Raw genomic sequence first — 25583 nt, forward strand, 5'->3', positions numbered from 1 at the left:
TTCGTGAGCTGTATTACAGAATCACTACCAGGATCTCACCATTCTACAAAGAAGTGATCATCGATGTCAAGAGAGGGGTTCGGCAGGGTGATACCATTTCACCGAAACTCTTCAGTGCCACCCTCGAGAACATCATGAGATGGCTGGAATGGGAAGGAATGGAAGTGAAGATAGATGGTCGGCAACTACACCGCCTCCGCTTTGCTGATGACATTGTTTTAATAACACCAAACATTAGCCAAGCTGCACAAATGCTGGCCGACTTTGACCGTGAGTGTGGAAAGGTCGGACTACAGCTGAATCTCACGAAGACAATGTTTATGAGAAACAGTCTCGTTCCTGACGCTCCATTTGCTCTCAATGGAACAACCATCTCCGAATGCAACAGCTATGTGTACCTAGTTCGAGAAGTCAACATGACGAATGACCTGGCACCTGAGTTGCCCTGGAGGAAGAGAGTGGCTTGGAACACCTTCAAGAGCGTTGGAAGAAATAGCTAAGAGGACGAAGAACCTCCGGCTCCGGCCACATCTCTTTGATTCCACTGTTCTTCCTGCATTAGCATATGCCTCAAAGACCTGGGCCCTACGCAAAGAAGATGAGAATGCTATTTGGGTCTCCCAAAGAGGAATTGAAAGAGCTATACTTGGAGTATCACGTTTCACTCAAATGAGAGAAAGAACCCAGAGTTCTGGCCTCTTCCTACAGTCAAGAATCAGGGACACTGTCTCATTTGCCAAGGCGTTGAAAATCAGGTGGGCTGGACTCGTAATTTGGAGACGACCGCTGGACTAGAGCCGTTACTGACTGGATTCCACGGGATGTCAAAAGACCGCATGGCCACCCACCTACCAGATGGTCAGACTTCTTCATCAAGATGCTGAACGATCGGTTTGAGGCTTTTTGTGTTCCTAGAACTAAGAGACGCCATTGGGCTACACTAGCACGCAACTGTGACAAATGGAGACATTACTGGCACCCGCTTGAGCAAATTGATGATTAAGAGGAAGTCAAGTGATCAAGTGAGGAGCATATACCAAGCAGCCTCTATTTTTTGACATTTTTCTGCTTTTTCTAAGGAGAAGTTATTCCTAATTAAAGTCTGGGGGTTTGTTTGTTTTGTATCTAGCTGCTTTATTTATTTTATGCTCCATTTTTTTCTCAGTTCTTATTAAAGAAATGTTTTTGTAACCAAAAAGAAAAGGGATTGATATTTTAAATGAAACATAAATTGGTTTATATCAGTACAGTGCCAGCTTTGTTACATCTCTGTTTTGTCCTTTTACCTCCCACCCCCCCTTTATATTATCTCAAAGTAAATAAGTTTGTTTCATCCATGTATACTTTTTTAGAAATAACATGTCCATAACATCACTAATCTTTCAAAATAGTAACAGCTTAAAAATTTATTACAGTTCAGTAACATTATTGCAGTGGTGTTGATGTTTATAGTATTGGTGAATATCATTACCACTGTCACCAAAGTGTCCAAGACACTCCATCTCTATTCTTCCCTAAAGTTTTTTTTTAAATATTTGATTGTTTCAGATATCCCAACTGATAAAGGGGTCTTGTTTTACTATCTCACTGGTATGTTTTATAAGTTTTTCAAGAATTTATAACAGTTCTCTGTTCCTCTTTATTTTTCTTTGTTATTTATTGAACAAGCTTGATGGTTTTAAAGTATTTATATTATGACTTTGTCTATTGATATTCCAGATTGGCGTTTTAGCAATACTTTTTCTGTTTATTTTCTTTAGTAATGTAAGTTTATTACTTGTTAACCCCAAAAAGAATATCAGGAAGGCACGGTAATTTCACATGTCACTCACACAGCCTGTGAGTTTCAGCAGGGTCTGAGTCTGTATAGCCTGTCCATTTCTGAGGTTTTTTTTATCTTGCTTTATAGCAATTTTAACCTGTTATATTTCTTGTGGATGGTTTTTAATTTTAATACAGATTAACTTTGAAATTGTTCTGATTCTTATTTACTATTAAGTATTAAGGTTTCTAAACCTTGGTAAGTTTGTGTATTTTTTTTTTTATAGAATTGGTTGGGGTTTTTTTTTTTCTTTATGAATAAAGTATAGGTTTGAGACTAAAATATATTTGAAATTCCTTTAAAGTGACATCGATGTGGCCCAGCAGTTCAGCCTTAACCAGAGTAGAGTGGAAGAGATAACCATGAGAGAAGAAGTTGGGAACATCAGTATCCTGCAAGAAAATGATTTTGGTAAAGAGAAATAAATACTTACGACTAGCTTCAGTGGTTTGATTACCATGTGTTAGTAGTAACACTACCAAGAATTTGAAAAAGGGAGACCAGGCATTTGATTACTTTGATAAAGGCAGTAAAACAAAAATTGTATCTAAAGCTTTTTCATAAGCAAAAGAGTATCCTTAACCAGTATATAAAGTGCCATCTCTATGCACCAACAGATATCTCAGCTTGAGTTTATTTTTAAGCTAGTCCTTTGAGCAGTTGCATTTTATACCTACTTTTTTTTCAATTTAGCTCTGTTTGAATTGCTAAGCATGCTCCAGAATCCGTTTAAAATATAAGTACTAGTACTAAGTATTTAAAACTTAAACTAGATATGAAAACTTTAGGTAGCAAATGAGACATAATCATTAGCTGTTTTCTTCTGTAACAGTGATGTTTCCTTTTTCAACTAATGACTAAAATTTGTTTAGGTGACTTTGGAATGGATGATCGTGAGATAATGAGAGAAGGCAGCGCTTTTGAAGATGATGACATGTTAGTAAGCACTAGTGCTTCTAACCTCCTATTAGAACCTGAACAGAGCACCAGCAATTTGAATGAGAAAATTAACCATTTAGAATATGAAGACCAGTATAAGGATGACAATTTTGGAGAAGGAAATGATGGTGGCATATTAGGTAGGTCACTGACTATTCTAAGATGATTGCTTTCTTGATGGGAGGAATTGCAGTGCTAGGGATGGAACTTCGGACCTCAGTGAAAGACACGAACAGTACCACTGAGTATACCCCCCAGTTGTCTTTAGAGCAGTTAATAATTCTGAGGCATGAGTAGCTCTCTTAAGTATAGGTGTCTGATTTGTGAGCAGTGGGTCAGTTAAAGTTTTGTCTCAGTTTTTCATTTTATTAACTCTTAAAAATTGGCGATAGTATGGTGGGTAGGGTGTTTGCCTTGCATGTGGGTTTGAGACCTGGCATGCCATGTGGTCCCCCAAGGCCACCATGAGTATCATCCCTGAGCACAGAGCCAGAAGCCTGGTGAGGCCCAAGAATCCAAAAGAAGGGGAGAAAGTGGGGTGCTATTTGGTGTACAGATTAGAAATGTGAGGTAGAAAATAAGAATAAGGTATTTTTCTCATATATATTTAGTGTTTATCTTTTACTGTCTTGAAGATAGACTTTAATTCCAGAATTTGCTACTATTTTCGCATTTTTTCAAATAATCATTAAGTTCTATTCTCCTATTTCAGATGACAAACTTATTAGTAATAATGATGGTGGCATCTTTGATGATCCCCCTGCCCTGTCTGAGACGGGTGTCATGTTACCTGAACAGCCAACACATGATGATATGGATGAAGATGACAATGTATCCAGTAAGCATAGCGTGTTTGGTAATCTGGGTGTGGTGGTATGGGATCCAAAAAAGCTGTTTAAACTGAAAGCCAAAAACAAAACGTTAAAGCTTCTAGTGATTATAGACCTTAAGGCAGTATGATTTACTATTGTAATTATTTTATAGTTTTAAACCCTATGTCTTTTAGCAAGTAGAGTTGAGCTTTTAAAGACATTGATTATAAACTATAAGAAGTTACTTTCTTAGTAGTAATGGGGTTTCTTTCAGATTCTCAGGGCTTCTTAGTCCCCAGTTCCATTCATTTTACATCTATTAAATTTGTCCTTTGTGACCAAACTTTTATTTCTATTACAGTGGGTGGACCTGATAGTCCTGACTCAGTGGATCCTGTTGAACCAATGCCAACTATGACTGATCAAACAACACTTGTTCCAAATGAGGAAGAAGCCTTTGCTTTAGAACCTATTGATATCACTGGTGAGCAAACACATTTTTTTTTTTTTTTACTTAAAAAAAAATATTCTTTTTAAACATAACATCTTAGTTGTAGTTCTTGTCCACTAATCTCTGCTGTCATTTCAAGTAACATCACTTTAGGTAACTAAGCTTCAGTCTCCTTTTTTTGTTCTTTGTCATATTTTTATTCAATTAAATTTGACTTGGAAAAACAAGTTAGTAGAATGAAACGTATAGAACACACTTCCTGCTAATATGTATCTTAGTTTGAATATCTAACAAACTGTTTGTATCGTAGTTCCAGGTTTTTCAAAATGCTAGTAGTATCAACTGTAAAATTTAGAAAATAATGCCAGGCATTTTGCAGTCAAGTATAATGATTAACCACAATCTGGGAAAATCTAGAGATGACTTTCTTTTAAACTTAATCAAATACTATACAGTTTTTTCCCCATTTTAGTGTTAAGAAACGTGGCAGTAGTGTTCACCGGAACTGCTTCTGGGTAAAGAATGTAATTTTAGTTGTCATGTCGATGTATTAAAGTTTCTGGATAGCTTGTGGTATAATGGGGTAGAATATATGAGGAACACAATACAATTTTTAGAACAAGACAACTTTCCAAAAATTTCTTAGAATTTGACCAAGCTATAACTTCGGGCCAGAGAGATAACCTGCTGGTAGAGTGCTTGCCTTGCACACAGTCAACAGCCAATTTTATCCCTGGTGACAAATGATTCTCCTAAAACAAATTGTAACCCAGAAAATCAAGTTATGACTTGGACTTCTATTTTATAAAGACAGCTTGCTATAACCTGACCCTAGGAAATAATACAATAAATCCTTGCCCTTGTGGAACATAAAGACAAATTAGGGAAACATGAGTAACTAAAATAAATAGTTTTAAATTACAGGTATTTGAAAGGTATAAATGAAGCCGGAGGGGGATTAGAGTATATGTAAAATAGGGAGAGTCAGGCTTTGCTGGGGTGTATGGATAAGAACTTTCATTTGAGGAAAAGGAACTTGGTGACTGAAAGACAAATTGAACAGAAGGTGTTTAATGTCTTGTAATCTTGAACTGCAAGAATATGATACAGTGTAGCGTGTGACAGAAGGAATTTCTTTAATTCCAAGAGCTCTTCTCTATCTGTTTGGTTTGGAGCCTCACCTAGTGTTGCTTGGGGCCACTCCCTGTGGCTTGGAATCACAGGCAGGAATCACGCTCTCAAAGTAGAGCAGGAACCCAGAGCCTCTCCATGCCGGCAGGTGGGCTCCTGAGTCAGTTTTGGCCTTTCCTGTATCTTAAAGGGTCAAATATTGCTTTCTACTTTACATAGTGGTAGGGATTCAAAATAAAAATGTGAAAAAAAAATCCAAATGTATAATGTCACTATATCCTGAATATATCTAGGATTCAGGGCTTGTTTTATTCATTACACTATTTGTATAATTGCCACCTCTAGATTTCTATCATTTCTGCTAAAAGTACTCTGTAACCCCCTAAGTAGTTGGCCATATTCCAAATGAAAAAAATGAAATAAATAAGATGAAATTTAACTCGGAAGCGGGGTCAGCTATTCCTGACTGCGTAGGGCACCTTGCAGCGCAGAGGCAGAATCAGGGCCTCCTGATGCAGCGTTTGCACTCATTAGTTGGCCTCGCTCTTTCAGCCTGAACTTAACTTTTCTAATAGGACACCAGCAAATAAGTACCAGAACACAGTAGTTATATTTTCCACATTATAGCTCAGAGCTACCTGGCAGACATCTATTGAACTCGACCACTTTTATACTAAGCTTATGCATGTCCATCTTGCAAATTCTTAATGAGTCGCTGTTAAGTATGTGCCAACCTCTGTCCTACATGATGCTTGGGGAACTAACTCATAAAAGATTGTGCTCTCAGGAGGCCTAACTTTACTAGGCCTGTAGAAAACCATAAAAAGAGTGTGGACCTAGTAGCTGTTAAGTTTCATGCTGGCCCCTCAGGATAATGACCTTACTTTCTTTTATCTTTCTAGTCAAAGAAACAAAAGCCAAGCGGAAGAGAAAGCTAATTGTTGACAGTGTTAAAGAGTTGGATAGCAAGACAATTAGAGCCCAACTTAGTGATTATTCTGATATTGTTACTACTTTGGATCTTGCACCACCTACCAAGAAATTGATGATGTGGAAAGAAACAGGAGGAGTTGAAAAACTCTTCTCTTTACCTGCTCAGCCTTTGTGGAATAACAGACTACTGAAGGTAATGGGGTTTTTAGAATTTTCCAACTATGTAATACTTTCTTTTTACTTCTCCTTATAATATGACCTGCTCTCTGAAGAAGTCAGCGGCGCCTGTATTTCCAAAGGATAAAGAGTAGCAATAATTTCTCCCCCGAAAATCCCTATGACAAACTATAAAATGTTTGTATTAGAGCATACTGTACTTTAGATTTGCATTTTTAATATTTTTTACTTTATTAATACCAATATGCTTTTTGCTTCAAACTTTGGGTGCCATTAATTTCTCCACAATATAAAATTTTGGCTTTTTAAGAATGCTCTTTATAGGTTCTTTTTTACTCAGTTTAATTCTAGATCATTCCAGAACAGTGTTCTGAGGCCTCTTATCTGATGAGTGAAGCAATACTCTTAGACTATCATTCTGAATAAAGCTGAAATAATATTTAGAAGTAATTCAGCTTTCTAACGTATTTTAAATTAGCAGGGCAGCTGTAAAACCACTGTTTCTTGAAAGCAAAGTCATAATAATTTGGAGACTGGCTCCTAAGTACTTTAGTTTTTAACTCGTAGACCTTAAGTAACACCAACAAAGGTTCTGGTGTGAGATACATAGTGTGTGTCTCCACTCAGTTGAATATTATGTGATAAGTCTGTTAATAAGATGACTATACCTCTGAGGGGGGTAGGAGTCTCCCAAGCAGGGCCGAGGAGACCGAAGGGGTCCACTCCCAGTGATACTCAGCCTCAATCTGCAGGCCTGAAGGTTTAATAATTTAACCTGGCATTGCTGCTTTGTTCGGGTGTGGTAGTTACTCTGACGGACACCAAGCTACACCTGATAGTACTGATGTCACTGTACTCAGCATGCAAGGCGTTTACTCTGGCCCTTTTAGGATGTCCTTCGCTCTGGTTATAGTATAATAAGGGGGTTAGCGTTTTAAACATATGAATATTGAAATGAACTGCAGTGAAATCTCTTCAAAACAAATCCCTGATATAGAGCAATGAAATATTTTTGGTTTTCTCCTTCACTACTGGTGGGAATGCCGACTGGTTTAACCCTTTTGGAAAATTGTATGGACAACTCTCAAAAAATTAGAAATTGAGCTTCCATTTGAGCCAGTAATACCACTCCTGGGAATATACCCCGGAGAGGCCAAAAAGTATAGTCAAAGTGACATCTGCACTTGTTTGTTCATTGCAGCACTGTTTAGCTAGAATATGGAAAAAACCTGAGTGCTCAAGAATAGATGACTGGTTAAAGAAACTTTGGTACATCTAAAATGAAGTCATGAAATTTACATACAAGTGGTACTACATGGAAAGTATCATGTTAAGCGAAATGAGTCAGAAAGAGAGGGACAGATATAGAAAGATTGCATTCATCTGGATAACATAAAGTAACAAAATAAGAGACTAGCACCCAAGAGCAGCTGTGATAGATACCAACCAGGTTGTTCTCTCCATGGCTTAGAAGCCAGCCACACATGCCGGGGGCAAAGGCAGCTCAGATAGAGAAGGGAGCACCAAATAAAGGGTGCTGGGAAGATCTGCCCAGGATGGGAGATGCATGCTGAAAGTAGTCTATAGACAGAACATGATTGCCACCCAGTGTCTCTTCTGCAGACCCACAGCACCCAAAAGGAGAGATAGAACAAAAGGGAGTGCCCTGCCACAGAGGCAGGGTGGGATGGGGGATAGGAGGGGTGGGAGGAATACTGGGATTGGTGGGGGTGGAGAATGGGCACTGGTGGTGGGATGGGTACTCGATCATTGCATAACTGAAACCCAAGCACAACAACTTGTAAGTCTACAATTGTACCTCATGATGTTTCACTAATAAAAAATAAATTAATAAAAAAAAAAAAAAAGAAATATTTTTGGTTTTGTGTGTGTGTGTGTTTTCATTTTTGGGGTTTTTGTTTTGTTTTTTGTTTTGTTTTTTTTTTTTTTTTGCTTTTCGGTTCATACCTGGCGATGCACAGGGGTTACTCCTGGCTCTACACTCGAATCACTCTTGGCAGTGCTCAGGGGACCATATGGGATGCTGGGAATTGAATCTGGGTTGGCCACAAGCAAGGCAAACACCCTATCTGCTGTGCTATCACTCCAGCCCCGTATTTTTAACTTTTAAAGTTATACAGTTAAAATTTCAAAGATCGAGATGGGACACTGTGAGTATGACCTAGTGTTCTTGCAAATCATGCTGAATACATATACTGATTGCAGTTGTTTATTATGACATACTTATGAAATATGAAAATTACAATTGTGGGTTTTCTTACAGTGGTTATTTTGTAATTGGAGTTTTCTCTTTTTTTCCTTTTTTTTTTTAAGCTCTTTACACGCTGTCTTACACCACTAGTACCTGAAGACCTGAGGAAAAGGAGGAAAGGAGGAGAGGCTGATAATTTGGATGAGTTCCTCAAAGAATTTGAAAACCCAGAGGTTCCCAGAGAGGAACAACAGCAGCAACATCAACAGCGTGATGTTATTGGTCTGTTATATTGGAATAATTCTCATTTGGTTTTAACAGTATATTGTCACATACACACACACACACACACACACACACACGCCAAAGTAAATTCAGAAATAGAGAAGTAGACTCCAATTTTTGGACAGGAATGTTCCTTTTATATTGTTAATTACAGTTGAGATTTTATGTTTCTAAAAAGGTTTAAAGTTTAGAACTGGCTGAGATAATCTGGAGGATTACCTTGCATTGGAGTGAAGGTGGGACTATGTGGAAATAAACTATATTTGGTCTTCTTAAACAGTAGCTATGGTATATTACACATAGACTATTAAAGCTAAATGGTTCTGAAGTATTGTAAGGCTATATTTCCTAAATCTATTCTTCATATGACTAATTGCAGATGAACCCATTTTGGAAGAGCCAAGCCGCCTCCAAGAATCAACAATGGAGACTAGCAGGACAAACTTGGATGAGTCGGCCATGCCCCCACCGCCACCTCAGGGAGTCAAGCGGAAAGCAGGCCAAGTTGACCCAGAGCCTGTGATGCCTGTAAGTGCAAATCTCTCCCATCAAAAATGTGTAGGTGTGTTCAGACATTTTCGATACCTGGTAAAAGCAAACTGATCAGTACTGCTCTCAGAAGACTTGGTTCAGGCAGAAAAGGACACAGTTCCAGAGAGAAAGAATGGCAACTGAGGAATTGAACATACTGTGCCTTAATGGGGAAGAATGTCTTAGGACTTTGTGGTCTTTGTGACTCTTGAGTGAAGTTTTGTTTATTTTTAAATTTATTTTTATAAAGATTTTCATGGTGATTTATTACATGCACTATTCCAACACCAATCCCACCACCATTGCACCTTTCCACCACTATTGTTTCCAATTTTCCCTCAAGCTTACCTCTATGGCAGAGGGAAAATGAGTGTTTTATATTGCTTGTTAAAAATAAATCTCTAAAAATGATCAAAAATTAGTTCCTTAGAAGAAACTGTATGAAGATTGTTGTCTCTGTCTCGCCATGGAGCCATTAAGCCTGTGTAGAAGAGATCATTGTTGTTAGAGGTTAAACTTTGTGTGTTTATATTTTCTTTTATTTTCTTCTTTTTTTCATTTTTTATAATTTTATTTATTGAATCGCCGTGAGAGCAGTTACAAAGCTTTCAATATTTTGACACCAGACCCACTATTATCATTTGGGATTTAACCCCAACACTCAGATCTGCCAAAAAGGCAACAGTAGACAATTTGTTTCTATTTCTGTTTATAAATAACATATGATGTCACGTGGCTGCAGTAGTGGCCGTGGAATTTTGAAATTCTGAAATTTTAACAATTAAATCTGGAAGGATTTCTTGCCAAACCTGCTGGGTTCCGAGATTTGTTTCTGAGTCTCTTGGATCATGGCCGGTAAGCAGCTTGATCAGGAGCAAAAAAGGCCATTAGTGGGTGGCGACTCAGGGTCTCGTTGGGATGGGGAGGAAAGGGCCGGCTCCGCCCCATCCCATGATCCCCCCCACATGTCTCATCACTTGAGGGCCCAAACCTGACTGTCCAATGGCCTCTGGAGGATGGCAGCCACCAAGCCACCTAGGGGGAGCAGGTGGAGGAACAGCACCCTTTCCCCCCTTGGAATGGTGCGGCAACAGTAACCTACTGCAGGGTCTGAATGCATTTCTGCCAAAAGCCACTGGGTTCCGAGATTTGTTTCTGAGTCTCTGAGATCGTGGTCATTAAGCAGCTTGATCAGGAGCCAGAGAGGCTGTTCGTGGGTGACGACTGGGGGTCTTGTTGGGACGGGGAGGAAGGGGCCGGCTCCACCCCCATCCCATGAGGCCCCATGTGTCTCGTCACTGCGGCCCAAACCTGACTGTCCAGTGGCCTCTGGAGGATGGCAGCCACTGGGCCGCCAGGGGGAACAGGCCAAGGCATGGAACCTATTTGTACCTGGGGTGGCCCAGCACCTGTAACCTACTGCAGGGACTGGACGCATTTCTGCCAAAAGCCGCTGGGTTCCACGATTTGTCTCTGAGTCTCTACGATCATGGCCATTAAATGGCTTGATCAGGAGCCAGAGAGGCCGTTCGTTGGCAGCGACTCGGGGTCTTCTTGGGGTGGGAGGGAAAGGGCCGGCTCCACCTCCATCCCATGAATCCATGTGTGTCTCGTCATTGTGGGCCCAAACCTGACTGTCCTATGGCCTCTGGCAAATGGCAACCATGGAGCTGCTAAGGGGGAGCAGGCGGAAGGATAGCACCCTTTTCCCCCCTGGTGTGGCCCGGTGACAGTAACCTACTTCGCGGTCCAGGTGCTTTTCTGCCAAAAGCCGCTGGGTTTCAAGATTTGTTTCTGTCTCTGGGATTATGGCCGTTTAGCAGTTTGATCAGGAATCAGAGAGGCCATACCTCCAATTATATAGCTGAGCCGGAGGTGGTTTGTGGGTATGTCTCCCACATACCTAACCTTTGGCCATTTACTTTCTTGGTAAACTTTGCCCCAAGTTTTTGGGGTCTAGCCAAAGGCACCGCAACAATTTGGGGGTATCTGGAAGTTTGAAGGCACCATCAGGCTGCTGATGCACTCACCTCACAGGTACAGATTGACCTGCTGGCAGCACCATATCTCCATGTTTATATTTTCTTTAAACTGTATTGTTTGCCTTCTAAATTACATCCATCCAATGTTGTGTTGTACTCCTGGTTTATCAGTGGTGTAGAGTTTGAGGTGTCATGTGACTGCGTGTTCCAGGAATTGAAAAATTTTGAATGGGTAATACAGCTGGAGTTAAATTTTTTACCAGATGGTATAAATCTTGTTTGTGAGTAGACGACAGCCAGCATTTGTGACTAATGTGGATCCATGGTTCTGAACTTGGGTTTAAGATTTTTTTTTTTTCCATTTCTTAATGTCAGTGCAGGATTAAGAAAAGGCAGTATATGGTACTGGTTAAAAGTTAAACCCTGAGAAGTACATTTTAGATGACTTTACATGCTAATGAAAAGAGAGTCTTAACACGGGTGTGTGTGGGGGGGGGGGGGGGAAGAACACCCTAAATAGCTTTGCATGCAAGAGGTCCAGATTTGATCAAGATTCCCTGAGTATAGAACCAGGATTGTCTGCCCCAAGCACTCCCTAATGTTGCCAAAATAACCAGGTGGGGACAGATTGGGTTGTTTTCCTGTGTATGTGATTGTAAATAGTGCTCCAGTTAATATGAGTACTGATTACTATTTGGGATGAAAGTGGTTTTGTTTTCTTTTCGATAATGCTAGATCATAGTTTTGTGTATATATGGTTACTTTCTTCCCTAAACCAGGCCTTTCTTTAGGAAGAGATTAATGATAATACAACATTGATTGTACCTAAGCCAAAAATCATACATGACAATTTTGGCAATGGGTGCATTTTTTTTTTTGCTTTGTTTATAGTAGGATAGTATGTATTTATACAAACATTATCCTGGGCTCTTTATCCAGGTTCTTCCAACTTCCTCTTTAGCAAACGTTTCTGCCTCGCTCCAGTAGAGGCTGCCTTATAAAATAGAGTATGTTTGTAAAATTGCTGAGAAAGTGTAAACTAACATCTATTTCTTTCAAATAAACTACTATTAAAATTTGTATACAGTAGAAAACCTAAATGGAGTTAAAGGAAAACAAGAATTTTTTTTTCCCCCTTTATTTTATTTTATTTTTTTTAAAGTTGTAGATCTACAATTTTTTGTGCTTTGGTTTCAATTATACAATGATCAGATACCCATCCCTCCACCAGTGCCCATTTTCCACCACCATGGATAATATCCCTCCCACCCCCATCCCCCCATCCCCCCGTCTCTGTGGCAGGGCAATCCCCTGTGTTCTCTCTCTCCTTTTGGGTGTTGTGGTCTGCAAAAGAGGCATTGAGTGGAAAACAAGAATTTATCGGTCTTATATCTGTGGAATACACTCAGCAAGAGGGATCTTTTTGGCAACCTGAAGCAAAGGTTCAGTCTCCCTCTAAAGGGAGAATACTTAGTGAATTTCAAGGAATAGTTTTCTGTGCCCTCTGGTTGAGGGTTATCAACTAAAACATGTCTATGAATTCTCAAGTGTGGGATTCAGTAAAGTTGAATGGATTACCTTAGCAGCACTTTTTCTGGTAATTGTTTTCTTTATGTTTTTGGTTTATTTTAAGAGTGATGAACTGAGAGGATTGAAATATAGAACAGCCTGGAAAAATAATCACCGTATTACTTGATACCTTAAGAGTGCCACAGCTCTGAGAGCACAAGATAACAGTTTTAAAGGCTATGGTACAATAGCCATAGGGAGTTTTATCCAGTATTGGTTAATAATACCTTGCTGATTTGTATTGAAGCTTTTATTATATTCCCACAGAATTTGTAAATGATGTGGTATTTTGCTGTTTTATTTATATCCACAACTAGTGTTGTGGATTTCTCCTGTATAGACTCTAAGCTTAAAATAACACTTTTTATTAGGTATATTGTCAGCTTATTGATTATGAGAAGTGATTTGCTCTCAGTATTTTTAATTTTGGGGCTTTAATAACTCCTTTTTGTAATTGTCTTATTTTTATTGCCTTAAGCCTCAGCAGGTAGAACAGATGGAAATGCCTCCTGTGGAGCTGCCCCCAGAAGAACCTACAAATATCTGTCAGTTGATTCCAGAGTTACAGCTTCTACCAGAAAAAGAGAAGGAGAAAGAAAAGGAAAAAGAAGATGATGAAGAGGAGGAGGTAAAGAACTCTAACAAAGATTTTAGGGATGAATTTTCATTCCAGATTTTACAAGAATATCCAGCAGCCAATTTTTTTTTTTCACTTTTTATATTGAAATTAACTGACACTGAGCGCCACAGAGTGAAATCAGACTTAAACCACAGTCTTGGTGATGTGAATAAGTGGTTCCCAGCCACCAAGCATGAACCATAGTGGACCACCAGAAGTTTCTTGCCGGTCCAAGTAAAAGGTTTTGCTGTTTTACACAATGGTTTTTGACCACAAATATGCAGGTGTTAAAAGAATTGGAAAACACACTGATCTAGGCCATTGTTAAAGAACACTGACATTTTATGCTCCACAGCTCATTGCTTCTCATTTGCGTGGACTTTGTTTTAATTAGACACACCGTAGGGTACAGTAGCTAAAGAGTGACTGATGTTTGAATGACTAGAAATGAAAATTCATTCCTAAAGTAGCAGTAGAGACCAGGCAGAGAGCTCAGTGGGCTAAAGGCACCCTGCCAGGATTAGCCCCTGAATACCACAGGGTGTAGCCCCCCCAAAAAACTTAGAGATGCTCTAGGAATGGATCTCCTTTTCCTGGGGCATACATTTGCTCTGGATTTTGGTTTTTATTTTTCTTTCTTAAGGATTTTGGTTTGTTTTTCTCTTGGATCATTGATATTGTTGATTAAGATTCATGATCTGTTTGATGCTCTGATAAATACTGTGTTTACATTTCTTAAAAATTATTTTTTATGTTTTAGGCCCATACCCAGCATGCTCCCTACCTCTGCATGGTGCTAAGAATTAAATCTGGGCTGGCCATGTAAAGCTTGCGTGTGCATAGCCTATAGAGTTATCTCTCTGTCCTCAAATACTACGTTTAAACTTTTAGGCATAAAATACCTTCCAAGTTGCATCAGAGCTTTGGGGTAGGGGAGGTTGAGCCACACTCAACAGTGTTCAGGGCTTACTCCTGGTAAGGGTGAAGGGGATCTTATGGGGTGCCAGGGATCCAACCCCAGTCGACCTTGTGCAAGGCAAATGCCCGACCCCACCACGTTCATTTTTAAAACATTGTAAATAAGTACTGCTGAGCTAGCCTACAGCTCTTTGGACTGTTCCAGAATGAGATTAGGGAGTTATAGAATAATAATGTAGAATCATATTCAAATATTAGCATGTAGGTAGATTGAATACATACTAGTTACTAATTGAATTTTTGTGTAACATTGAGTGCATTTGTCTACTAGAATATACAGCTTTGTTTTTCTCTTTTAAATCCAGGATGAAGATGCCTCAGGGGGTGATCAGGATCAAGAAGAAAGAAGATGGAACAAGAGAACTCAGCAAATGCTTCATGGTCTTCAGGTATGCTTACAGAAATAAAAGATTCGCCAGTGCTAACTTAGAATACAGTTCATGCTGTAACCAGTTAAGTTAGGACGAGAGGAAGCCAGTTGTTCCTTCTCACATGGTTATTTTGGAAGCAGAACTTTGGTGATGCTTTATGAAACACCTTTATCTTTGTCATCTGACTTTTGTGCTGAGTAAAGTTGTCCCGTCATTACACAGTGTCAGCTTTGAACCTGAATCAGATGCAGCCTAATTATTTTGTGTATCTGTGACATAACCAGTCAGTTTCCTCAAAGTTTCCTGAAATGTAACGGATAGTTGTAAGAACAATGAATGGTTGTTTTAATATACTTCTTGAAACAGAAACAGATTTGCTTATTTCGTGAGTCTTTGGTTTTTTTAAACAAAATATCCCTTTACCTTTTGGATTGACATGAGAATCAAAAAAGTTAGTCCCAGCACCACAACAAAATGTACATACACTTTTTCACCTGTATCCTTTAAAAATTATTCTAGGGCCAGGAGGTAACAGAGCTGGAATAAATTTGCTGCATTTTTTGAGGCCTCAGCACTGCTGTGCCCCTCCCCCCCAACCCCTACTTGCTAGTCTTTAGTACTTAGTATATTCATTTAATTCTTTCTCTTATTTCAGCGAGCTCTTGCTAAAACTGGAGCTGAATCTATAAGTTTGCTTGAGTTATGTCGAAACACCAACAGAAAACAAGCTGCAGCGAAGTTCTACAGTTTCTTAGTTCTCAAAAAGCAGCAAGCTATTGAGCTTACCCAGGAAGAACCATACAGTGACATCATCGCCACCCCTGGACCAAGGTTCCACATTATTTGAGCGGATAGAAGCATTAAGCTAGTGTTCATTTCACTAGTGTGTACAAATTGCCCCATGTGTAGGGCATACAAAACCCTTGGGGAAAGTTTAGCTTTTTGTCTGTACAAAGTCACTGTGTTTTTCTTTTCTTTCTTTTTTTTTCTCCAGTATTTTATCAATTTCATCTTTAAGGGATTTGCTTGTGTGGATTGTTTGTGAAGAAAAAACAAGCACCCCACCGGCTCAGAAAATTTTAAAACCAGTTCAAAACCAGTGTGTGCAATATTAGCACATGTAACAATGTTGAGTAGCAGTCAAAAGTTGGGATTTTAATCTTTGTTCTTTACTGCATTGGAAAAGAAAGTGTATCAGGAAAAATGACATTGTAAGAACTATGCTATGCTGCGTATTTGATAGACATTCTTTTCCTGTGAGTAACACCGGCAATCTTCTTGCAACCACTGTGCTTCGGGAGAGTATCCCAAACTACAGAGGTATTCTTGAAGTACGTTTTTAAAGTATAATTCCATAATGGACAGGTTGGGGTGGGGGGAGGAATATGGATGTGTGAAACTGTATTGTAACTGATACCCTTCAGCTACAATGGACTTGATTTTAAATTGTTCTATTTTGTAAATCATTCCATTTGAAACTACTTTATAATTAATCTTGCAGTCCTGAATACTGTTTTAGTAAAGCTCTAAAAACGAGCAGATAATGACTTTTTAGAATAGAATGACTATAAAAAGCAACTTTCCAGGAGCTATAAATCAAAGATTTTTTAATGTTGGATATACTGAATATTCAAATCATGAAAATAGAAATTGCGAACCAACTGAAAGGACAAGGACAAACTGATGGGGAACTATATAACCTGGTTAACTTAACCTTTAAGCAGACAGTGCTGTAAAAACTAATGGCTTCTCTGATATTTATTATGTTTTTAGTACTGATCTCTTATCAATTCTGCACAGTCCTGTGTTTGAAATTTTAATAGCTTTGCAACAAATCCTATATCCCGTTTCCTGTAATTTAAGTGAAGAAAAAATCCAAATAAAGGCTTTATTATTAATGGACCAGATAGCACCAGAAATTATGTGACTACGATTTTCAAATCATGTCTTAACTTTTTAGGGCAGAATTACTCAGATTGAAAGTTCTAGCTTAAGTGTTGGCACTTTTGTGGGGGAAAGATATCACTTTTGAAACAGCCTTTGTGTGTACCCCGTAACTTAAAATTATGTGAAATGTTTTAAATTTGTGGACTCGTAATTAATGTTTTGATTCCGTTTTTTGAGAATGGTAATTGTATAAAATTGCTATTGCAGCTTTATTTTCAATATGATGTGCCTGTAAACCATGGATTTTTCTCCCTTTGTAAAAAGACATTGTAGATAATTGAATGTTTGATTATAGAAAGGTCATTAGTTACTTGTTACACATTTTGTTAGTCTGGTTTTTGTTGCTTATCGGGTTTAATATTGTTCTTGAAAATAGTTGATGCTATGTTATGTATAACTTTTCTAATAAAAGTTGTGTTATAAGCTGTATATTTTGGAGTATTATTCACTTATGTCCCCCAGGAAAACATTGATGGCAAAAATGTTAAGTAAAGTCTCATCTAGAGGTTTTATTATTTTATTTGGGAATCTCTGGGTTAGCCAGAGGAAGCCTTAACTAGAAGATGAATGAAGTTCAGAGTAAAAAGAGACATGAAAAGGAGGTAAGGGACAGGGTAGAGAGGTTGAAGAGAAATGGCTAAAGTAAAGACAACTGTAAGTCTACTATTTGTTCAAGATAAAGCAGATCCAAGATGCTAGGTGTCAGGAAGAAGAAGAGTTAAGAGGTTCGTACCTTGCGGTCTTTTGCAGTTAAAGAGGGAGCATTTTAAAATGTTGGGCCAGAGAGGTAGCCTGGGGTTCAGGTGTATGCCTTGAATGCTACCCTAATTTTTCCTCAGCACCACAAGGTCTGCCAAGCACTGCCAGGAGCTAGCCCCCAACCTGGCCCCTCCCCACAAATAAAAGTGATTGTTCATCCACTATTGTCTAAGTAACTTGAATGCTTCTGGATGTTGTCTTTGTAGTTTAATCACTGGACCTGACTGGCACCACTACTCAAATTTGAAGAAGGTCAAAAGACAAGTACCTACAGTTATGACTTCAGTAATAGCACAGACTATGGTACTTCCCCCACAAAAAAAATATTTTCCCCCCCCCACAAAAATTTTTGAACACGAGAATTTGCAGTTCAATGGAGTAAGGTTCGATTCTAAGACTATAGACTCAGGTAAAAACTTGTCTAGATTTGTGAAGATTATGAATAATGCCTGAAACAGTGGGCGAATAGTGACTTAGAAAAGTAAAACAGATTCATATTAGAGTTTTCAGAATGAAAGTGTGCTGTGAAATAGAGTGAAGAGACTAAAGCTGGAGGTAAATAATAAATGAGGGAAGGAACAGAATGGCTGTCTCCCACTTTTATCCTCTTCAGCTTATTTCCTTCCCATTGTATGCATTGCAGTCTAAGGTGAGCACTGATGAGCAGTTCCAGCCACAGTAAAGTAAGGGCTCTGAACTCCACTCCCACAGACACACTAAATGAAGGCACACAGGGTGCAATTTTCTTTGAAAGAAATCTGAAACCTAACTAACTGCCATTCCTACACATGGGTGAACAAGAAAATAATACCTGTGTCAAAACAGGAAAGGCTGACACACTCAACAAGGAACTCCAATCCAACCCCACCATAGTGCTTCATATTAGGGAGGAACTCCAAGTCCCAGCTTTTTCCTGCAGAGGAAACAGCTTCTCCCCCCAAGAATAAGAATTTGAATCTCACATCTAATGCCAACTTCTACCCAGTTGTGGGGCCCCCAAATATCTAAGTCTGAAACTCACTGGAGCCTGAACCTTCAAGATAACAAAGAAAAAAATTCTTTCGGGAGCTGGCAGAATCACTCCCATGTAGTTTCCCAGAAACAGTCTGTTTACGCACTTTCATGCTGTTGCCTAGGAGATGGATAATTTAGCATGCTAGAAGAGCAGATACTTCTTGCCCTTTCCAGTACACTCTTAAGTGCCAGTTTGCTGAAAGGAGCCCCCTACACATGTTCAGTGCCCCAGCTTTGGAGGCTTGTACCTGAGGAAAGAACCCCTCTCACCTGACTGAGCCATCATGGCTTGTCTCAAGTGACTGGGAAACAAAGCAGGTTCAGGCCAGCATACACATACACGCATCCTCTCAAGACACACCCTTGGTTATAGAACTCAGCATCAGGGGAATCAGATAAAACCCACTGCCCAGTTTCCTAAGGTGCTGACTAATCAGATCAGACCAGAGGTTCTCGGAGCATGCCCTCAACTCCTCAGAGGCACTCAGAACGAAATCATCTCAGAAAATCACCAAATGGTGATAACCACATCTTGGAGCATAACTTGTCAAAGAGGTTCATTTCCTTCACACAGCCACTAGATTTGAAGAGTTAGGGTTGGAGCAAATGCTGGTCGGGCACTTACTTGCCTTGCATGTGACCAACTTTGATTTGATCCCCAGTATTCCAAAAGGTTCCCTGAGCCCTCCAGGAATGATGCCTGAGGGCAGAGTTAGGAGTAAGCTCTGAGCACCACAAAAAAGCAAAACAAATACGGTGGGACAAAGGCAAAGGATGAAAAGGAACAAAGAGAACCCGGGGGCTTGAGAGAGTCAATAAGAAGTACTAATATTCACATGACACAATTTCCAGAAAAAGGAGAACGTGTGTCTGTTTTGTCTTGGTTGAAAACTGCCAGATCTGAGAAAAATTCAGATTCAAGAAGCACAAAAGATAGCAAACAACATCATCTAAAGAGATCTATTGGAGCTGGGGCGATAGCACAGCGGGTCGGGCATTTGCCTTGCATGTGGTTGATCCGGGTTTGATTCCCAGCATTCCATATGGTCCCCCAAGCACCGCCAGGAGTAATTCCTGAGTGCATGAGCCAGGAGTAACCCCTGTGCATCTCCGTGTGTGACCCAAAACAAAAAAAAAAAAAGATCTATACATAGAAAGTAATAAAGATGAAAAAGTTACATCAGGGAAGCAGATGTTCTTCCCCTTCCTCACCCCCTCCCCCATCCCCAATCCAACAAAGACCATACCTTGGTCGGCAGGGCTCATGGAAAGAGCCCCACACTTTATTTTTGTTTTAAGCTGCTGCCTAAGAGTCTGTCTGACTTCCAATCAGCCTGCACCTGGCTGCTGACTCAGATCTTCTGCCTTGAGACACTGAAGGTTCTCTATCCAACTATTGCATACCATTGAGAATAAAATGGGGAGCTGGTGGGATAGTAGAGGGGTGTGTGTTTTATATGCAGTTAGTCCCAATCTGATCCCTAGCATGATTCCTGGTACCCCACCACCACCCTCCACAAGCATTGCCTTGTGCAGCCCTGGGATCCTTGAGCATTGCCACCTGTACTGGACACCCCGATCACGGCCAGTGTAGCCCAATTAATCTCTAATACCTCAGAACCCAAACTGCCTGTATTCTTGGGCCTCAGCGTTGAACTACTAGCCTGGTTGACTGAAAATCCTTGGAAGGGGCCCTCCTGGAGTCATTTTGGGTCTCCAGAGCACTGCTTGGAAGGGTCCTCAAGAAATAAAAGAGAAATTGTTCCAATGGCTGAATGCATGCTCTGCATGCAGAAGGTCCAGGTGTGACCTCTGGCACTTACTTTATGGTCCCCTGAATACCACCAGGAACAACCTTCTGAGCACAGAGCTGGGAATAGCACCTGAAAACTCCCAGGTGGTCCAATTGTCAAGAAAGCTGGACTCCATGCCACTCCATGCCAGGGTGTTTCACTGGGGGCGCCCCAGAGGGGGGCGGGTGAGAGTCCTCCCAGCCCCAAGGGACCCATCCCTGCAGCTGAAAACCTCCAGAACCCACCGCTGCCACTCTCAAGGCCATTCCCCACACGCTCGGGCTGAGCCTCATGTACCAGTGAACATATTCTTGGACCGCACGGCCGCAACACGTCTTAAGATGGTTTTCCATAACAGACAACACAAAATATATTATTTCGTTTGTGCTTTGGGACAGGGATTGGGGCTTGGGGTGGAAACACCCCAAATTTGGTGGTGGGAAGGTGTAATGGTGATGGGATTGGTTTTGAATATTAATCAAATATTGTGAACCATACTATAAAATAAGAAATTTTTTTAAAAGAAAGAAAAAAACAGGCTACTTTAGCAATCACAAACCTTTGAGAGACCATCAAAAGCTAAAGCAAGATTGAATAATAAGACTCCTATTTCCATAATAAGACTTCTATTTCAGGTCACTCATTCGATACTGGGGCATGCAGGTGCTTTGCCTAAGGTCACTATGAGCATAGCCAGAAGTATGCCCTGAGCACTGCTGGGTGTGATCCCAACTCCGTGTCCCCCCTCCAAAAAAAAAAAAAAAAAGGAGTAACGTGCTAAAAAAGGTAACTAAAAGTGACTCCTTTTTACTCCTGTCATGCCCACCCTCTGCCTCCTGGCGCCATCTCAGTGCATCCACGGCCTTGATCCAGAGACTCCCAAATGAATCTCAAAATGGATTAGCTCCCTCCCTACAGAGATGTCTCTGGACTCCAACCATTTACAATTTTAGAATTCCAGAAGCAACCTCTCATGCTATTCATAATAAGCAATAGAAAATTATCTAGCATCTGCCCCTGGCAGACAGGCTTGAATGCTGGTGGGAAAATTTGAAATAATTCAAAATAATGGTGGTGCGAAGGTGGAATGGTGGTGGGATTGGTGTTGAAATATTGAATGTAATGTGAACTACCGTATGAAAATAAAAGAAATTTTTAAATTAAAAAAAAAAGTGGTCAGGTGTCTGATTGTAGAGGCTGGGCAGGGACAGAGATGCCCGGGGAAAGCAGGAGGGAAGACAGCAGCTGCTACCTGCTCATCGACTGCCTTTCCCGAAAAAGGACCCAGCACTGACACATGTGGGGGTGTCAGGAGAGATGAGGGGCCTGTATTCTAACACAAACATTCCTGGTTTTTAAATGTGAAGCATGATTCAATCTCAACATTGTGTGTGTGTGTGTGTGTGCGTGTGTGCGTGTGTGCATGTGTGTGTGTGTTTGTGTGTGTGTGGTTCTGCAATTTTTTTAATTTTTATTAATGAATCACTGTGAGATACAGTTACAGGCTTACAAACTTTTGTGCTTGCGTCTCAGTCATATAATGATCGAGTACCCATCCTTCCACCGGAGTCTATTCCCCACCACCAGTGATCCCAGTATCCCTCCCACCACCCCCACCCCACTCTGCCTCTGTGGCAGGGCATTCCCTTTTGCTCCTTCTCTCTCTCTCCCTTTCAGTGTTGTGGTTTGCAATAGAGGTAGTAAGTGACCATCATGTTCGGTCTATAATCTACTTTCAGCACGCATCTCCATTCCCAAGCAGGCCCTCCTAGCACCCTGTACTTGGTGGTCCCTTCTCTATCTGAGCTGCCTTACCCCCCAGCATGTGTCCGTCTCAACATTTTGCAGCTGACTGATACAGCCCAGGAGCCTCTGGTTTGTGGCTTCTGTTGATCAGAATGTGAAGCCAATGGGGAAAGTATGATTGATTCAGCAAGCCTCCCAGAAGTCTTTTCTCAGTCCCTGTTTCAGAGAACACAGGCTGGCTGCTATCTCTTTCAAGAATGCTGTCTGTCTTCCTTTTTCCCAAGGCCTTTATTTGGTTCTTCAGGACCTCAGGGAGAATTCTTACTGACATTATGCTTCAGGCCATGAAATATAGTGGTTTTGAAGCATGAATTAAGCATTTAAGCTAAATGGCTTGTATAAGAGCTGATAACACAAGAACTGTGCAAGTATAGTAGTACCTAACAGAAACCCGAGAATCAGGACTAGAAAAAATATAAACTCAAAGGCCAACGCCTCATTTCCTCAAACTTCTCTAACCAAACACTGTGGGAATTCACAGATGTTGTGAGACCAAAAGTTATGTGGTAGATTGTAAATCTGTAGGCTGGAAATTTGGCCCTGAAATCACCATTTTAAATAAAAATTCTTCTGGGTCTGGATCAGGCAACTTCTTGACGACATTTTCGGTTACCATAATTTAGCCTTGTCCTCTGAGTTGCCATCTAGAACAATTGGCCAGACCTTAGAGCCTGACTGGGGAAAGAAAAATCCTGACATGATCAAGCACTACTTTTGCTCTCAGACTAAGTTGTTTTCATTGGCCAAAAGTTGTTCATTGGAAAACTTTGCTATTAATCAAAGACTGAGTGAAGCTCTCCAAGTTGAGCAAATGGGTTCAGTGTTAGCTCCAAAGTGCATCACCAGACCAAAGGAGTCCCTATATCACATTTTAACTTGCTCATTTTCTTCTATGTGCTAGACATATGCCATCTATTAAATTTGCTGTTTTCCTCCTTCCTGCCATCATATAAATCTATTCAAACCTTAACACTGCCTGCCAATTGCACTGTTTTTCCTATACCTGCTGTCCTCCTCTCCTTAGCTCTGAAAGGGGACATTAGCATTGTCTGGATTAACATCCCTTTCCACGGACAAATCTGAGTTCTGACTTCCTCTCCTTGACACTGTCAGCAAGGCTCAAGGCTCAAGGTCAGCACTTTATTATTATTATTATTATTATTATTATTATTATTATTATTTTGCTTTATTTTGGATCACACCTGGCCATGCACAGGACTTACTCGTGGCTCTGCACTCAGGAGTTACTCCTGGCGATGCTTGGGGGACCATATGAGGTGTTGGGGATTGGCCAGGTGCAAAGCAAACACCCTATCCGCTGTACTATCGCTCAAGCCCCAAGGTCGGCAGCTTTAAAATGCCAAATGTAATCCCATATCTCTGGATTTGATACTCTCCCTTTCAAAGTTCTGAGTTTCTTTGGTTGTGGTGACCCTTCCTGCCTGGTATGTTCCTATCTACTTCTCTGTTTCTTCCTGTCAAATGTTGGTGGTCCTTAGGGTCCCATCATTTTACTGCTTGTTATACTCTTAATATAAATAAAACTACATCAAAGGATGAGGAAAATATCTTTATGCAGCTACATAATAAACAAAAACATTAGTTTGTGTTTTCAGACACTACTGCAGACTAAATTTCAAATGCAAGTTCTATCCATGTTAAAAGTATCTTAGAGAAGCAAAGTGGTGCCTGGAAATGGTCTCATTCTTGCCGTAGGTTTCATCCAGGAGAAAAATGTTATGCAGTCCTTTTCTTAATTTTGGGCAAAGAAATGTATTAAAGAGAAATCTAAGAAATGTGATCCACAAAAAAGATATGCAGAATAATATGGAAATTCTCTTGCAACAGTGAGGCAACAACTAATAAGACATCCAATGTTGAAAGAACTTCAGTGCAAGTACATGGCACATAAGTTTTGCATCAGTTAGTTTTTAGTGAGTGATTATTGTGAAACCTATTGGTTTAAGAGAGTAACTACGAATTTATTCACAATTCTGTGGGTCAGAAAGTTGGGCTTGGGGCTAGAGTGATAGTACAGCAGGTAAGGCATGTGCCATACAGCTGATTGGCCTGTACTCAATCTCCAACATCCTTATTGCTCCCTTAGCACCTCCAGGAGGGAATCTTGAGTGCTGAAACAGAAGTAACCCCTGAGCATTGCTGGGTGTGGCAAGAAAAGGGGTTGGGTTTCATTCGTCTGTATTGGCTTATCTTTGCTTTTTGTGGTATTATTTAGTTTATTGGTGTCTTTGTTGTAAATCCTGGTCAGTGGTTTCATATATATAGGCTAGAGCGATAGCACAGCAGTAGGGCATTTGCCTTGCACGCAGCCAACATGGCCGACCCGAGTTCGATTCCTCTGCCCCTCTCTGAGAGCCCGGCAAGCTACTGAGAGTATCTCGCCTGCACAGCAGAGCCTGGCAAGCTCCCCGTGACATATTCGATATGCCAAACACAGTAACAACAAAGTCTCCAATGGAGACGTTACTGGGCCCGCTCGAGCAAATCAATGAACAACGGGAGGACAGTGACAGTGAAGTAACATCTCTATTCCTCCCAGTCCTGAGATTTTAGCAGCCTCTTCTTACTTAACTTTTCTCAACGATTGGAGGCTCTTCTAGGGTCAAGGGAATGAGACCTATTGTTGTTACTGTATTTGGCATATCGAATATGCCACAGGGAGCTTGCCAGGCTCTGCCTGTGTGGGCGGGATACTCTTGGTAGCTTGTAGGGCTCTCCGAGAGGCATAAATGGGTAAGAAGTGTCTTATAATGTGTGTCAGGTCGCTTTGCAACAGCGCAGTCTGGAAAGCAGCCTGGAGCATGGCAGCAGTTTGTCAGTGGAGGTCAGCTTCTTTTATACTCCTGTCTGGGAGGAGAGCATCCATGAGTTCCGGAGGGTGGCCAATGAGGAGATTATCTAATACCAGCAGGGTGTGGCTTATAGGTGTGATCCCTGAATCACCGGAAACTGGGGGAGGCAGGCAGAGGATCTCTGTTTCGCTCCCGTTGAGTCCAGAGTTCAAGGTCACAAAGTTCCGCATTCTCTTGGTTCCATGGAACTTTATTCTTGCATGAGGTTCAGCCTGAGCATTCGGAAAGCAGCCTGGAGTATGGCGGTGGTTGGACAGTGAAGGTCGGCTGCTGGGGCTGGGTCCCTTGGGGTGGGGAGGGCTCTCACCTGCCCACAGCCTGGTGTGGAGTTCATGTGCATATATACATGTATGTATATATGAATATATATGTGTATATATATATATATATACACACAGACACATATATACATATATATCACACAAGGCTCAAATTCTAACAACATGTTACAACATGTTAGTGATCTCCTATACAGGGGCTTAATGGTGCCAAGTTGCAATATAACAATTTTTACATACTTCTTCTAAGGAAAATTTTTAAGATCATTTTTAGTCAATTATTCATAACAAGAAATACAAA

At 40.5% G+C, this 25583-nt stretch overlaps 1 protein-coding gene across 1 annotated transcript in view; it reads left to right on the forward strand.

Annotated features, from left to right (window-relative positions):
• RAD21 (RAD21 cohesin complex component) overlaps window positions 1-17188 on the forward strand; it is a 252255-nt gene extending 235067 nt beyond the window's left edge. The window contains exons 5-14 of the mRNA XM_056110071.1: window positions 2127-2233; window positions 2695-2901; window positions 3474-3599; window positions 3935-4057; window positions 6058-6281; window positions 8600-8759; window positions 9142-9290; window positions 13323-13472; window positions 14747-14830; window positions 15468-17188. Coding sequence (XP_055966046.1) covers window positions 2127-2233; window positions 2695-2901; window positions 3474-3599; window positions 3935-4057; window positions 6058-6281; window positions 8600-8759; window positions 9142-9290; window positions 13323-13472; window positions 14747-14830; window positions 15468-15659 — 1522 coding nt within the window. The 3' untranslated portion in view covers window positions 15660-17188. The remainder of the gene's footprint in view (window positions 1-2126; window positions 2234-2694; window positions 2902-3473; window positions 3600-3934; window positions 4058-6057; window positions 6282-8599; window positions 8760-9141; window positions 9291-13322; window positions 13473-14746; window positions 14831-15467) is intronic.
• Window positions 17189-25583: the final 8395 nt, after the last annotated feature.

The sequence above is a fragment of the Sorex fumeus genome, unplaced genomic scaffold, assembly GCF_029834395.1.
Source record: "Sorex fumeus unplaced genomic scaffold, SorFum_2.1 ptg000002l, whole genome shotgun sequence".
NCBI lineage: Eukaryota > Metazoa > Chordata > Mammalia > Eulipotyphla > Soricidae > Sorex > Sorex fumeus.